Source organism: Octopus sinensis, linkage group LG1 (genome assembly GCF_006345805.1).
Source record: "Octopus sinensis linkage group LG1, ASM634580v1, whole genome shotgun sequence".
In the NCBI taxonomy this organism is placed as follows: Eukaryota; Metazoa; Mollusca; class Cephalopoda; order Octopoda; family Octopodidae; genus Octopus; species Octopus sinensis.
This window is the reverse complement of record NC_042997.1, coordinates 93,528,327-93,544,657: the sequence shown is the minus strand read 5'-3', so window position 1 is coordinate 93,544,657 and position 16,331 is coordinate 93,528,327. Positions and strand designations below refer to the sequence as shown.

The 16,331-nt window shown below is 32.6% G+C and overlaps 1 protein-coding gene across 2 annotated transcripts in view; it reads right to left on the bottom strand.

The window, feature by feature from the left end:
• Nucleotides 1–2,020: 2,020 nt before the first annotated feature.
• Nucleotides 2,021–16,331, bottom strand: part of LOC115214454 — a 365,440-nt gene continuing 351,129 nt past the window's right edge. For both annotated transcript variants that reach the window (XM_029783667.2, XM_029783655.2), the window contains exons 121-130: nt 15,932–16,052; nt 15,004–15,072; nt 13,592–13,698; nt 12,491–12,632; nt 11,338–11,472; nt 9,595–9,698; nt 8,224–8,316; nt 7,259–7,364; nt 5,772–5,909; nt 2,021–5,191 (exon numbers count right to left, since the gene is read on the bottom strand). In XM_029783667.2, the coding sequence (XP_029639527.1) occupies nt 5,030–5,191; nt 5,772–5,909; nt 7,259–7,364; nt 8,224–8,316; nt 9,595–9,698; nt 11,338–11,472; nt 12,491–12,632; nt 13,592–13,698; nt 15,004–15,072; nt 15,932–16,052 (1,177 nt within the window). In that variant the 3' untranslated portion in view covers nt 2,021–5,029. The remainder of the gene's footprint in view (nt 5,192–5,771; nt 5,910–7,258; nt 7,365–8,223; nt 8,317–9,594; nt 9,699–11,337; nt 11,473–12,490; nt 12,633–13,591; nt 13,699–15,003; nt 15,073–15,931; nt 16,053–16,331) is intronic.

The following is a 16,331-nucleotide window of genomic DNA, read 5'->3' as shown; positions in this document are numbered from 1 at the left end:
AAGACAGTAAGAACTTTCCTTTAAGATATTGACAAACTCTGTGCAACGGAGATTGCATGCAGATCTGCCTGCCGCTCTGACTGGGTCTTTCATTTTAATAATGGACCAAGTAATATTATAGGGAATGTTATTGTTAAGATGGCTATGTGATTAGCTCATGAAGTGGAAGTTTAGTGTATTACTGAAGCAAACAAGTGAAGATAGGATAGAAATTGTCTCTTAAAGTCAATCGATGCATCTATATAAATATTAGTAGAATTCTGTTGTGTATAATGCACAATACATTTATATACTATGCTATGTCTCTAGCAATGACCATACAGGATAGATGTACCAGGAATTCTACAGAGGCATTATTTTTTATCTCATATTAAACAACATTTACTGTCAGTACTATTAGTGTTATATTTCCTATCAATAGTTAAACTAGTATTTATATAAAGTGAACAAAGCCTGGTACTTGATTTGGTATTATTGTGTTGTTATTACTAATATTATCTCCTTTATTAATGTCAGAATGACCATTGATGTAATATAGAAAGATAGGCACATCAGTATTCCTCAAATGATTCCTATGATCAATATAGCTACTACAGTTGAAATGTATATTGTACCAGCTTTCAAAGATTTGCAAAATTTTGTTGAAAATAATGTTTATTGTTGTACATTTTGGTTAAAATTTTAAATGAGGACTCCTGCTTCACTGGGTGAAGAGGGAAACTGCCAGACTTTACTCGAAAATGCAGGTGTTATTTTTTTTCATTTAGAATTATGGTGGTAGTAACACAAATTGTCATATTCAACAAAGTGGTTGGAGGAAAATTTTCTCATGAAAGTACCAGTTTTATGAGAGAACATTTGCACTATAACAACAATAACAGGAACAATAGCATAAACTGCTACAACAATAACAGCAAATGTAATGACAACAATTAAGTACAAGGTTTTTAACATTACAAGCAACAACGGTATCAGTAGCAATAAATACAAAAGTGAAGGAAACAACGACGACTATGATGATAGCAACAGAAATGACAAAAACAGCAGGAATAACAAGAATAAAAATGACAAAGTAAGTGGTAAGGGGGACTCTATAGGCAAGTAATCTTTTGTAGGAATAGTGATGAAATCAAAACAATACTTTTCACTTTCCCTAATTGACAAGGAAGTGTGCCTAACGCAGGTGATATGGCTTGTGAAGATAACTGGGCAGAGAGTACAAGTTGCCAGCCTAGCTGTGGTTTTGGCCACAGCTGTCTGGAAGACAGTGGTGTATCATTGTGTGTTGGCAAAAGTCCAGTGCCAAGAAGCAGCAACACATGCCCAGGTGGAAGTCCTCTTCAAGAGTGAAGCCCTTATGCCAAAGTACTTCAAAGTGTCCATATGCAACATGGAACTCACTCTCTACTCAACATATTTAAGAAGGACTTGTTGCATTAAGATAGAGTTCCACTTGGGTTGGGCATCAGGTGAATTTTGGCTTGTGTTACTTTGGAGAGCATTGGCATACTTCTCAATGCAAAAGAAATTTTGATTTGGGATCAACTGGAGGATGTGAAAATGATCACAGAACTTATTAATCTGCCCAATGGAGTGGAGCTGTATGTTGCAGTTGAGAGCAGATGGACATGTGTAGTGCAGAAGGCCACTTAAGAGCATTCTCTTATTAAAAAAATAAATAATAAAAGACACTAGAATTTTCACTACAACAGTATACAGCAGTAACAACAACAGTGGTGATGAGAACAAAAACAACAGTAGCAGCATCACCATCACCAACAACAATAGTAGCAATATCAGCACCAACACATACAGGCACAGCTGCAACAAGAACAAGGTGAACTTTTATAGAACTAAGTATGTATTAATTTTCAAACTCAAGACCTGTTATTAGTGCCTCACTGACTTTGTTACTTTGTTTCTTCTACATTATAGTTTGTTATTTTGGGTGAAATTGATTGCAATAAGATTGTTTTTGTTTATAATTTATCAAATAAAGCAGACAACAATTTATGTTTAAAAAAAAAACAAGGATTTATTTCAAAGTAAACAATAAAAATATGCAGTTGACCCATAGATTTTTGTATGAAAATATAAAGAATTATCAGTTCTTTTAGAAATTGCATTGATTCAGCTGGACAATGTAAGGCAATGTATGATGATTTTTACATAAAAGCATCTTTACTGATCTCTTCAAAGCTTCATATTGTGAACCTTTAACAGAACAAAGCTGTTATAATTATATATATATATATTAGTGAATTTCTGTGATTTAATAGAGAAACTCACAAAGAATATGGTTAGATTTGAGTTAAAATGTCTGTGTGGTATTACAACCAATGTTAAGCAATATCAAATTCAGAAGCAGAAAAAAAAAAAGGAGGAAATTTCACTTAATAATTTTGCATTTAGTTTTGAATGCTCTCTTTGGCACAGTGTCATTTCTGCTAGCAGAAATTATTGACCCTTATATATACATAAATATATATATATATTTGATATAGAGAGAATTTAAATGCAAGCTACTACAAGTTTCATGACTCTTATTAGATGAGCTTGTTTGTATAGCATGCTGTGTTTTATGAGGTTCAAAATTTATAAGAGCCAGTTCAAATTTTAACCAGAGTGTTTCAAATTTAATGCTGCAGCATTATTTAGAAAACTATAATGTTTTTTAGTTAATTAAATATATTTTGTTCTGCTAAATGTGACATCTTTGGTAATTTGACCACTCTTGTATATTTCTGCAGCCTACTTCATTCTCATCATACATAACTTATACAAACTTATTCAACACGCATATAAAAAAAAAACAAAAACCAAAGTGTACTTTTTGTAAAAATATATATTGTATAATAATAATAATAATAATAATAATAATAATAATAATGATAATAATAATAATAATCAGAATCATTTCACTTTTGTTTTATGTGATTTCTTTAGACATGTTACAAGTTGTTTCAAAGTAAAAATCAAATCAATTTGTTAATTTTATTAATTGAGCTTGTATTTTTTAATTAAAATATTAAACTTGAAACTAATAAAGATTAAATTCAATCAAATGCTACCTGAGGAGTATATCCAAAAGAAAAGGAATGATACAAGTGATAACAAAAAAGAAAAATGTGTAAAAAAAATTATGAAAATCTTTATATGGATGAGGAGAAATTATAGTATGTATGTGTAAGTATGTGAGTATTTGTGCAGCATTGATGTTTTCATATCTGTATAAGTATGTGCATGGAATTTGTGTGTGTGTGTGTCTGTGTGTAAGGTTTATATCTATACCTTTGATTATATCTTATTTAATAAGCAGTAATCTGCAAATAAGGTTTAATAAAAATAATAATAAAAAAAATCTTTTCTACTATAAGCAAAAGGCCTGAAGTTTTAAGCGATGGGGCAAGTTAATTATATCGACCACAGTACTCAGTTTTATCAACCCACTAAAAGATGAAAGGCGAAGTCAGCCTTGGCGGAATTTGAACTAAGAGTGTAAAGATGGATGAAACACTGCTCAGCATTTTCCCTGGCATGGTAACGATTCTAATTCTACCAAATTGCTGCCATATAATAATAATAATAATAATAATAATAATAATAATAATAATAATAGCAATGACAATAATAATAATGATTTTTAGCATAAGCACAGGGTCACATACTTAGTGGGAAGTGTTAGTTGATTAAATGAACTGCAGTACAAATATTTTATTTCTATAAACCCTGGAAGGATGAAAGGGAAAGCTGGGCCCCAGTGGGATATAATAGAATGTAAAAGAGAAATAATGAAATACTGTATGAATCTAGGTTATTTAATTATATAAAGGGGCATAACTAAAGTAAAAAAATATTATTGGTGATATACTGATTGAATACTAATTTATATTGAAGAAGTACAGTGTACTTATATGCTAATAGTTCTATTATTGGGCTGGAAGGAAGAAAGCAAAATTTGTCACCGGAGGGACTTGAACTTAGAATGTAGAGGAACGAACTAAAGTACTAGAAGGTATCATTTGTTACTTTAGTTCTTGTCAGTTCAACACAATAATAATAATAATAATAATAATAATAATAATTATAATAATAATAATGGCTTATCTATTTGTTAATATATATTTATATAAAGAAATTGATAATGATAATAATAAATAACAACAACAATTTTAAACTGATTTTGCCAATTAGTTGAGCTTCATATGGTTATATATTACAAGAAAGAATTCTTTAGATTTTTAGGAAGTATTAGGGATATATTTACACATTTTACTCAGTTGATCTTTAACTTACAGATACAGTCAAAGAAATGGAAGAGATATTCCTACAACAACTTGGTCTTCTCATTGTTCTGTTAATGTCCTTATTACCATTTTATCTTTCATTAGGAAAATTTTGAAAATATCTTAAATTTTTTTTTTGCTTTTGAGAAAATGGGAGTAAAAAAAATGGTCTAAACACACCAGTTAGTTTTTATAAAATTATTATCTCTCTTAAGGTATTTTAATGATAAGTAGTTTGGATAGAAAGCAGAACAAATCATGCAAAGAGTTAATGATGATTGTACTGTAGATTCAATTAATTTCTGTTAATTCAGTAAGTGAGAGAAATCACAGCAAAACAATAGTTGTATAGCTTAGATATCTATTCTTTTTCTTTTTTAGATAGGCATCAGGTCTGAAACCCATAGGGAAATGAATTTGTGTGATGTTAATGACATCAGTGATATGACAGAAGTAATATTGTTACAAGGTTGAAACATAAACACACAGTGAGTTTACCTTAGTGCTTTTTTTTTTTGGCACTCATACAACCATTATTGAGATAATGCTAACAAATCTGCTTACTGAATGTTCTGAGAGAAAAGTTCTATTAGTTGAAAACTTAGAATATGTTATTTGTATAGTTATCACAGGAGGCAATTTTTGTTTTCTACTCCTTTGATGTATCTTGAAATATTTTAAGAAAAGAAAATGGAAATAGTATAAAGCCAATAAAAGAAATATTATTTAAAGTGAAGTTTTTCTTATAAATTAGAAGTCTGGGTGTATTTTAGCTTTGGATCACTGTATAACATCTCAGGTTCAAGGCTAAAAGCTTTGTGGTCATATGCATATGCTGGATAGTCTTCCTCATCAATTTCGTCAACAAAACCATCTGTTTGCTCCTTTGTAAAACCCAGAAAGACCTAGAAAAATCAAAATGAACAATCCATGTAAAAAGATTTAAAAACAAAAAAAAAATTATTCATTAAAAGTTAAACCAAACAATTAACTAAATTTTGAGAATTAACTAAATTAAATTGCTTGTTTTGTAATCTGTTATATTTTACTCATGCCAGCTCTGTCAATGCCCTTTGTCAAGGCTCTTAATTGGTCTTGAACCCGACCATGAAACACCTTGGTGAAAGTTATAAAGATTACTATGTTTTCTCATTCATATGGAAATAAATGCTTCCATATCAACAAACGGCAGCATATTGATAATTTATAATATAAGTACTAGAACACGGAATGAAAAGAGATAAAAAAACACTGCAAAGCATTTTGTTGAATACACAGATGATCCCTGCCAATCCAATCTCTTTATAAGATCTTAATAATATTTGATGAGACATACTTTAATTTCATTATCTTCAATAGACATGTATGACTTCTATTTTAATTCATTTTGGATTTAGAAGTATTTTAATTGTTATTTCTTCAAGAATATATCTTTTTAAGATTTTTATTTATAATGTTATTTATTAAATAAGTTAATTTACTTACCATATCTAATGTTGTTTGTGATACAGCATAATCTTGAATAGCAAAGAGATTCTTTCCTTTTTCCAGTACTTCAAATATATTTGCAACCTTAGAAGTGTTCTTAGGGATAGAGTATTGCAGGGTAGTATTGTGACTATCCTGAAATTATACAAATGTGTTAGAAGAGTTAACAGCTATTCTACATGCTCAGTAAGTATAAATATATGAAATAAAACATTAAACTCCCCAAAACAAGAAATAGCTACTCAGTTGAATGCTCTATATATTTCAAATAAATGTGAAATGAGTCACTCAGTAAAAGATTGTATTTTTTGCTTCATATTTTGTTATTGACAGTTTCTAACAAATAGGTTCTTTTTTTTAGTCCTATTAAATTTGAGAGTGGAGAGAAAGCAATTCTAGTATAAATTCATTTCCAATAGGAATTAGCAATGCAATCAGTTAAGAGAATGAAGAGCAGATTTGAAATGAAAGGATCAAGTGCTCACATATACTCTATGATATTGCTCATTTCCAGAGTAGAAATCGTTATAACATCATATAAAATAATTATTTTAACTATAGGCTCAGAGCCTGACATTTTGGGTGAGAGGGTTATTTGATTTCATTGATACCAATACTTAACTAGTACTTATTTCATTGGCCTTGAAAGGATGAAAGGCAAAATCAACCACAGCAGAATTTGAATTCAGAACATAAAGAGCCAAAAGAAATGCCACTAAGCATTGTGTCTACTGTGTTGACAATCCTACCAGCATTCCATATTTTTTGGAGGTGCAATGACTCAGTGGTTAGGGCAGCAGACTTGCGGTCATAGGATCACGATTTCGATTCCCAGACCGGGCATTGTGTGTGTTATTGAGCGAAAACACCTAAAAGCTCCATGAGGCTCCAGCAGGGGGTGGTGGCGCCCCCTGTTGTACTCTTTCACCACAACTTTCTCTCACTCTCTCTTCCTGTTTCTTGAGCAATGCTACGATGGACTGCTGTCCGGTCCAGCTGGGGGGTACACATACACCACAGGCTTGAAAAGAGTGATGCTTATTGTTTTATATATAGCTACACACTCACACACCATACACCTGCCACATACATGCAGAGAAAGAGAAAGAGAGAGAGAGAGAGAAAGAGAGAGAGAGATCAATAATTATTTTTAAAAGAACTTATTATGGCATAGATTTTATGTATTACTGTCATATACTGACCCAACTGAAAATTGTGTTGGCACATACCAAAATGAAGCAATATGAAATAGTTTCAGAAGCAAAAATTAATCTTAACAATTTACTTGACTTTCAACTTGATAGATAATTAGACTAGCTCCATGTTAACTAGCATATGTTTCTACAGGAAATGAAACTAACAGGAGTAACATGCTTGTACAAACTCATTTTACTAGCTAGAAATTGTGACCAAATCGCCTTCAAATTACACCATACAAACTTAAAAGAGAAAGGGCATATAAAATAAATGGATGGTAAGTTTACCTTCTTTTCTGAGCCAGGGAAATTTTCAAACACATATTTATCAAGATTGGAAGAATCTGACAAGATTTCTTTTAGGTTGATGCTTAATGAATATCCTTTACTGAATCTGTAAAAAAAAATAAAAAATTAATAAATAAAAATAAAAATAAAAAAATAAAAATCAAACAAGCATTAATACTGACTGACAATGCATTCCTAAAATCCAATAATTAACAACTGTAATCCACAAATTATGCCAAATATGCAAATATTCTAAATTAACGAAATTTAAATCTATATTAATAAAATTGATTTGGTAAGACTGACGTGTCAGTTTATCAGTACATGTCAGTCTGCTATAATCACTACACCCTCCTCCTCCCTCAACTAGCCCTACAAAGATTTTAGTGTTCCAATAAATAATTGTCTACTGGTATCTGTGTGTGTGTGTGTGTAAAGCACTTGACCGATAATCACAGGGATGTGAGTTCAAGTCTCATGGCTGGCTGCTGACAAATTTTTCCTTTAAATATGGATATTTTATCCTGTTCCTATTCTACTAACATTATTCTGTGTTTGAGAATAAATTATTTCCTTATTTATATCTTAATTATTTATATATTTGCCATCAACTTTGCCTTTCATCATTTCAGAGTCGATAAATTAAGTATCAGTTAAGTACTGGAGTTGATGTAATTGACTAGTTTTCAGGCCTTGAGACTATAGTAGAAAGGATTAATTATTTATATATTTACTGCTAATAATAATAATAATAATAATAATAATATCTATATGAATATTCATTTGAATATTTACTCATTTATATATATGTGACAAGCATCTTTCAGTTTCCATCCACCAAATCCACTCACAAAGCTTTTGTCAACCTGAGGTTATAGTAGAAGGTACTTGCCTAAGGTGCTACACAGTGGGACTGTTCAAGAGGTAGAAATAACAATATATCAATTATTTTATTCAACACTTACTTGTTCTTGAGGTGTTGAGGACTGCCAATGCATTTGAATTGTCCATTGACCATAATACACAACCTGTTGCAGAGTACATCACATTCTTGCATGCTGCAAAAAAAGAATTTAGTAATTGCAATAGTAAAACTTTAATTTAGAAAGTTATAGAAATAGCAAGAAATTCATTTTATATTTATACCAATAAACCATGCCAAAGCTGACACTGGAGTTCGGCACAGACCTGCAGCTCACCAGATCCTGTCAAACCATCCAACCTATGCCAGCATGGAAAATGGGCATTACATCATCATCATCATCATCATGACAATGATGATGACAACAATGACAATGACAACACCAGCGACAACAAATATGAGAAAAATCTCAACAAATAGTCAATATGTGAAAATCTGATTTGAAATATTTGCAATCATCAAGATATTACTGGTAGAATAAGGAAATGCTCATTCTGATTTGCTATTGTTTTTACTTCACTCAATTCCTTATTGAAGTTGATACAAATTACTGTAAATCCTCGAGTATAGTCCGCCCTTGAGTATAATACATAGGGGATTTTTTAGGGGCTGTACCTCTGAAAAACCTAAACCTTGTATATAATACGCATCCCTTCTTTAACTTGAGTCAAGGAGGTCTATATAATGTCCTTGGTTTGTAAAAACGTATACGGTAACGTCCTTTATCATTATTGTATATATAACATAATGCAAACGTGTAGCTTTTTTGTGCATTTTGTTTGCAGAAAATAAAGAAATAACAGTAATAACAGTAATAACGTTTAATAATTGTTGCTTACTGCAAGTTATGGATGATTCTTTTATGACTTCATTGCTTTCAGGCTTAGCTTAAGGTATTTTTCTGCCCAACATCAGAAAATGTGTCTGAATAAACATTGCCAGACAGCAAGTAGAGACTCGGACATTGCTTAGAAAATAATTTTCATTTTTAACCTCATGTATAGCATGCACTAGGGATTTTGACCTTTAGATTTTGAGAAAAAAATGCAGATTATACTCGAGGATTTACACTAAATTTAACTATATTAAACCTCACAAGAAGTCATTAAAAAGCAATGCTTTTCGAAATCTAATTGCCAAACAAATCTCCATACTTTTTATCAATTTTTTATAACTCCTCCTCTTAAATAATATATTGTGCAAATGAAATGAAGCAGCAAGTATATTATTTGCTGTTTATATAAAAACCATATCAATCCAATTTCCTAAACAACTATAGTAGCTGTATTAGTTTCCTTGGTCACTCAGACCTTCATCTATCCAAACTTTATATTACTGTACTATGCAATGATACAATTATGAAAATTGTAATATGTAATAATACAATACTGTTATGAATTCTAAGTGTACTCACCTGTGAGATGTTAGGACCACTGATTGTCCTTTGCTAGTTGCTTTAAGGATACAGTTCCAAACTAAACGTTTTGCAGCAGGATCCATGCCAGCTGTTGGTTCATCCTAACAAAACAGACAAATATGTAAATGAATTACAAAGTAAGTGGAAATAAAAACAATAATGACCCTGCCATTTCCATTTCTTATTCATTTATTTATTTTCTTCCTTAAAGTTAATATATATGCATAGGAGTGACTGTGTTGTAAGTAGCTTGCTTACCAACCAAATGGTGCTGGGTTCAGTCCCACTGCGTGTGTCTTCTACTATAGCCTCGGGCCAACCAAAGCCTTGTGAGTGGATTTGGTAGACGGAAACTGAAAGAAGCCTGTAGTATATATGTATACATATATGTATATATACATGTGTGTGTGTGTGTGTCTGTGTGTGTGTGTGTGTGTGTGTATGTTTGTGTGTCTGTGTTTGTCCCCCGAACATCACTTGACAACTGATGCTGGTGTGTTTACGTCCCCGTAACTTAGCGGTTTGGCAAAATAGACTGATAGAATAAGTACTAGGCTTACAAAGAATAAGTCCTGGGGTCGATTTGCTCGACTAAAGGCGATGTTCCAGCATGGCCACAGTCAAATGACTGAAACAAGTAAAACAATAAAAGAGTATATGTATTCACTGATACAAACAGTCAGACATACACATATACAAGCATACATGCATGAGAATTGTCAAGACAGTTCATATGTATTGGATGAGAAAGGCACAGATCTAACTGTGATAATTCAATGTTAAATGCAAAATGTGACATAAACACTACATGCATTGATTGGTATTAAACTCCATGTTTGTAGTCTCCTATAAAATTATCACCATTTAACATCTAGCTTGCATGGGCTGGGTAGTTTCAATTTGACAATATCTGATGTGTTGGGGGACTGCATCATGCTTTCAAGCATGCTCGCACACGAGCGCACACACACACACACACACACACATACTGTACACTCCGCCAAATATTATCTCACCCACAACTACATATTTTCCTATGTATCTATCATACAGCGTATCAACAACATTAAATAATCATCTGGAAACTGTTTAGTGACGTGCAACCAAGAGAATACCCTCCATCAGGCATTTGCCATATTCTGAACGCCTGACTTCCCTGGGCATGGACACATTGAAACTCCGACGTCTGGCAGCTGACTTGGCAGACACCCATAAAATTATTAACCATCTTACAAACAATAACTCCGAGTACCTTTTCAAACTCCACCCGTCTAACACCTGTGGACATATTTACAAAGTCAGAAAACAGCACAGCTCCCATGACTTTAGGAAACATTTTTTCATGCCGAGAGTTGCTGAAGCATGGAACAAACTGCCGGCATCATTTGTTAGTTGTCGGAGCACTGCATTCTTCAAAACTTCCATCCTTTCTGAGATTCGCCAACACTACACCTGATTTTCTCCCCTCCATACACACACAAGCATGTATCTGATTCATACATTATTTGCTTTCCAGACATTTGTACATTACTGCATATACTTTATACACACTTCCTGACAAGTTGTGGTGCACCTGAGCACTGTATACAATAATTTCATTATTATTATTATTATTATTATAAATCAAGTTATTTTCCTTAAAACACAATGTGTCAGTTGTTAGCATCACTAGCTTTCATCAGTCATTGACATCTCTATCTGATATCTATTCAATTCATTAATTAAAATATCATTACTTACCAGAAGTACTATTGGTGGCTCTCCCAGCAATGCAATAGCAAAGGACAATTTTCGCTTCATTCCACCACTATAAGTGCCTATCAATTTGTTGGCACAATTTTCCAGATTTAATGTATTTATCAATTGGCAGAGAATCTAATTAGAAGCAAAAGAAACATTATAGTTATTTAATAATAAATAATTCAACTGAATAAAATTTATTTAACAGTCAGCATGGAATTTTGTCAGTGAACAGGTCGCGGTCTCAAAGTGACGAAAATATTTTGACAAATTAAATTTAAACATTGAAGTGAATCTAACAGTTTTTGTGTGTTTCTTAAATGGCTTATAAAGACCTTACATGTTGCAATTGTTTTCGTTCCATCACACGATCTCAGATCAGGTCAGTTGTTATGCAAGTACGTCTTCAAAATTTATTTAATTTACAAGATATTAAAAATTCACATTAAAAAAAAATTATTTCCCTTCCTCTTTGAGATCATTAGCAATTGTTGTAAGGGTTTTGTTTGTTTTCTCCAAGAGGCAAATTCCAAATCGAGAATTGTTTTGGTATATGGAATTCAGTAACTACTTGATAAATTCTTATAAAGTTTTATCCTATTTTTCAATTATCATCATCATCATCATCATCGTTTAACGTCCGTTCTCCATGCTAGCATGGGTTGGACGGTTCGACCGGGGATCTGGGAAGCCAGAAGGCTGCACCAGGCTCCAGTCTTATCTGGCAATGTTTCTACAGCTGGATGCCCTTCCTAACGCCAACCACTCCGTGAGTGTAGTGGGTGCTTTTTACGTGCCAATGACATTCTTTGTTTTGTTAGTTTACACTTATCCACCGATAGTCAAATCCAACAATAGGTTGGAAACCTAACTGGAGAAAAGTTCTCTATTGCTCTGAGTAGAGAAAACTGGGATCAACTCTCATATCTTACCTTATTGTTTCATTGGGAATTAAAAGAAAAAGAATTATTGATTTCTGAACATACGAAAAAAGCCTCAACATTTAAGGAGGTAACAATCAATTCTATCTGTTCTAGATTATAACGGGTACTCTTTTTCTCAATGTTGAAAAGATGATAACCTGGATTCAAACACAGAATATAAAAGAGATGCAAATGAAAAAAAATATAATAATTCGATATGAATAACTTACAGCATTTATTTCTGATTTTGGTATACCCCTGATTCTAGCATGGTACCACAGCAGTTCTCGTCCAGTTAAGAAATAATCAAGAGCATCTTCTTGTGGGCAGTAACCCATGAGTTTTCTAGCATTTCTTTTGTTCTTGGATAAACTAAATCATAAAATAAAATAAATTATCTAAACATGTTTTTATAGAAACAATAAGACAAAATTAATTATTTGTTTTTGTTGCCATCTTTGCTTCAATTACCAGCATTATCATCATCCCATACATCAATTCCAGCATTATCATCCATATTTCCTTCAATGATTACAACTGCAACAACACTACCACAATTACTACAAATGCTATTATCCACTCTATCACTTCCATTATTCTTATTCTTATCATCATATACACAAAAATACAAGCCACTCGAACAAGGAATTGGACAACCAATGCCAAAGAGGGAGCTTCTAAATCAGACACAAGCAACCTGCAAGGCTTTCTAAATGGCATGCCAAACAAAAATACTATTCTTTTACTTGTTTCAGTCAGTTGACTGTAGCCATGCTGGAGCACCACTTTAAAGGGTTTTATTCTAAGAAATCAACCCCAGGACTAAGCCTAGTACTTATTTTGTTGGTCTCTTTTTGCCAAACTGTTAAGTTACAGGGATGTAAACACACCATTATAGGCAGTCAAGTGATGGTGGAGTGACAAACATAAGCACACATCTAAGTCTGATATTCTGTCAGTGTCCTTTGGTGAACCACTAGGTTACGGGGGACATAAACAAACCAACAACAACTGTCAGGTGGTGAGAGACAATCACATGTATACACACACGCACACACACACACACACACACACATCCAAAAATACAGAAGACAAAGAGTCCAAATAAATACTTGCAGGCAAGAGATGAAAGGAAAAGTTGATATTGGTAGAGTTTGAACCTTCACAAAGCAGTTTTCCTTATACTATAATCTCCTCTGATTCACTTCCTGAACTCTAAACAACTCAGCCATTTTGTGAATTAATCTTCTGCTGTCCATAATTTTATTAGTTAACATAAGCATACAGTGAGTAGGTAGACAAGCTAATGTATAAATTTGACAAGTACAAACCTTTCATCTTTAATGAAAACATCTCCAGATGAAGCTGAAAGTTGTCCTGTCAGTATTTTGAATGTAGTTGTCTTTCCAGCTCCGTTTACTCCAAGCAGTCCAAAACACTGTTTAGTAATGTACAAGAAAAGAATATTAGTTTTTTTTTATGACAAAAGAGAAAGGCAATTTTGTTAGAGAAGATTATGGTTGATTAGACTGAACTTCAGTTTTTAAACACACCTATGATCAAAGACATTCCATTCAGATACATTCTAACTTTATTTCAACATAGTATGTCTAAGATTACCATATCATCTGGTATATAAGAAAGGTGGGCAGACCGAAGAAAGGTGGACTGATTTATAAACTATGATTACTTTAGCAGACCAAAAATTCCATGTGAAATGCAGTAGAATTGAAAAGATAGTGACAACGTTTGAAAGTTGACATGACATGTTTATGCTATGTACTATGTTGACTTGTATGCTAGAAAGTAAGGTGCATTAATTCTATGAGTAAAGAGTGAGCTTTGGACACTGTGGGGAGATTCGTCTGCTATTTCTAGCAGATCAAGCAACTGCATAGAAGTTTCCTCAGCATGATTGTCAATGCTGGCAAGATTTGAATTCTCTGTAGAAGGCATGAAGCAAAATATTGTAAGGCACATAACATGTAACATTTCTGACTGTCTTTTTTATTATATTAGACATCAAGTAAATATTTTGTTCATGCTGAATACGGAACATTCACTTGGTGTTAGTATGTTACTGGTATTTGCCTTGTTAAGAACAGAAGGCAGCAAATCCAAGGTGCATTTTATTTGGGATCTGAACTCAAAACAGTTAAGTACCAAACCAAATGCAGCAAAACTGGATAGTTTATATTCTAATGTAGTAAACTTTTAATTGGTGGGTGAGACATGGAAAAAATACTCTCTTTAAAAATAAATCATATTGTTTGATATTTAGTTAAGGAGAATGCACATAGACATACTTAATCATTTATAGACTTACAGACTATTCTGAAAATAAAATCTCTAGCAACTAAATGGTGTGCAATCCTTCCTTATCTTATTTTTCTCCTCTGCCACTGATCATCAAAATTTTGAACTAAATACTATCAGCATTAAACCCTGCTTGTTTATTTCTATCAATTGGTTTTGGACAACTTGAAACAGCTTCTTCTCACAATAATTAATAAAACTGTTTATGTATTACCTCCAGCTATCTAATACTTTTGAACAAAAAACAAAAACTAATAATCAGGATTTTTCCAAACCATTCTTTGATAGAATGCATTCAAATGCTATCAAACAAGAAAACATGATGTAGTTGGTTCAGTGTCAAACTTTTGCTAAATGCCTAAGATTGAATAAAAAACCCCCCAATATTTGTTGGATATTATGTATAACTTTTTGGTAACAATCATACCTCTCCTTCCTTTATTCCAAGAGAAATCTGGTTCACTGCTAATATCCTTTCTAAACCTTGTCGATACATCTAGAAAGATAAAAAACAGAAAATTATTAGATATTGTTATATACAATTGGCCACACTGTACTTCCTCACTTGTAGCATTCAAATGATGCCACCACCATCCCCTATGAGTAGGCCAACATTCACTTTGAACATAATGCCAGTTCATTACAGGGTTACCAATTTACAGCTGAATGGACTGGAACAATGTGAAATAAGGTATTTTGCTCAAGAACGCAATGCACAGCTAATCTGGGAATTGAAACCATGATCATGCAATCATGAGTGCGACACTCTAACCACAAGGCTGTTCACCTTCCTACACACACACACACACACACACACACACACACACACACACACACATTTGTAGAACTTGAAGTCTGTCATCATAAACACACTGCCTTAATTTGTTTGTTTTGTAGCTATAATCATACACAAAAAAAATATATAAAATAAAATGTGACTACTGAATAAAAGACGTGTATTTGAATAACATGTCTGAAGATTTATAAGCAATACGTGCCATGTGTAAAATGTATTTGTGCTGGTACCACATAAAATGCACTCGTGCTGGTGTCATGTAAGATGCATTCATATTCATGCTGGTACCATGTAAAGTGCAGTTATGCTAGTAGCATGTAGAAAAAGCACTCATCACACTCTGTAAAGTGGTTGGTATTAGGAAGAGCATCCAGCCTTAAAAACCATGCCAAATAGACTATGGAGCTTGGATACCTCCCTGGCAGACTAGGTCCAGTCAAACCATCAGCATGGAAAACGGATTTCTAACGAAGATAATGATGTTGATGATGATGATGATGATGATGACATGAACCAATAGCAGAAAACATAATTGAAGAAACAAATATGCAATACTCACTTTTGTAAGTCTCAAGATAGAAATAGAATTTTCCTGCTTTTCAATATTTTTCTCAACACGCATTCTTTCATGCTGTACATCTTCGTCTTCCTTCATTATACTTGAGTGTGTAGTTTTATCTCTGTTAATAAGAATAGACACCAATAAATGAATGAATAAATAAATAAATAAATAAATAACTATATATATGAACAATGTGGTTTTTTTTATACTTCTTTCATTTTTCAAAATTAAGATAAACAATGTTCTTTTTTAATCTAAAATATACACTCTCCTTCATTTTCTACAATGCTCTTCCATCTATCTGGTAGACTTGCAAGGCCCCTCTTCCAAAATTCACTTGTCTGTGACAAAAATCCTCCTCCAGTACTGTTCTGATCTCATCTGCAGAATTCATATT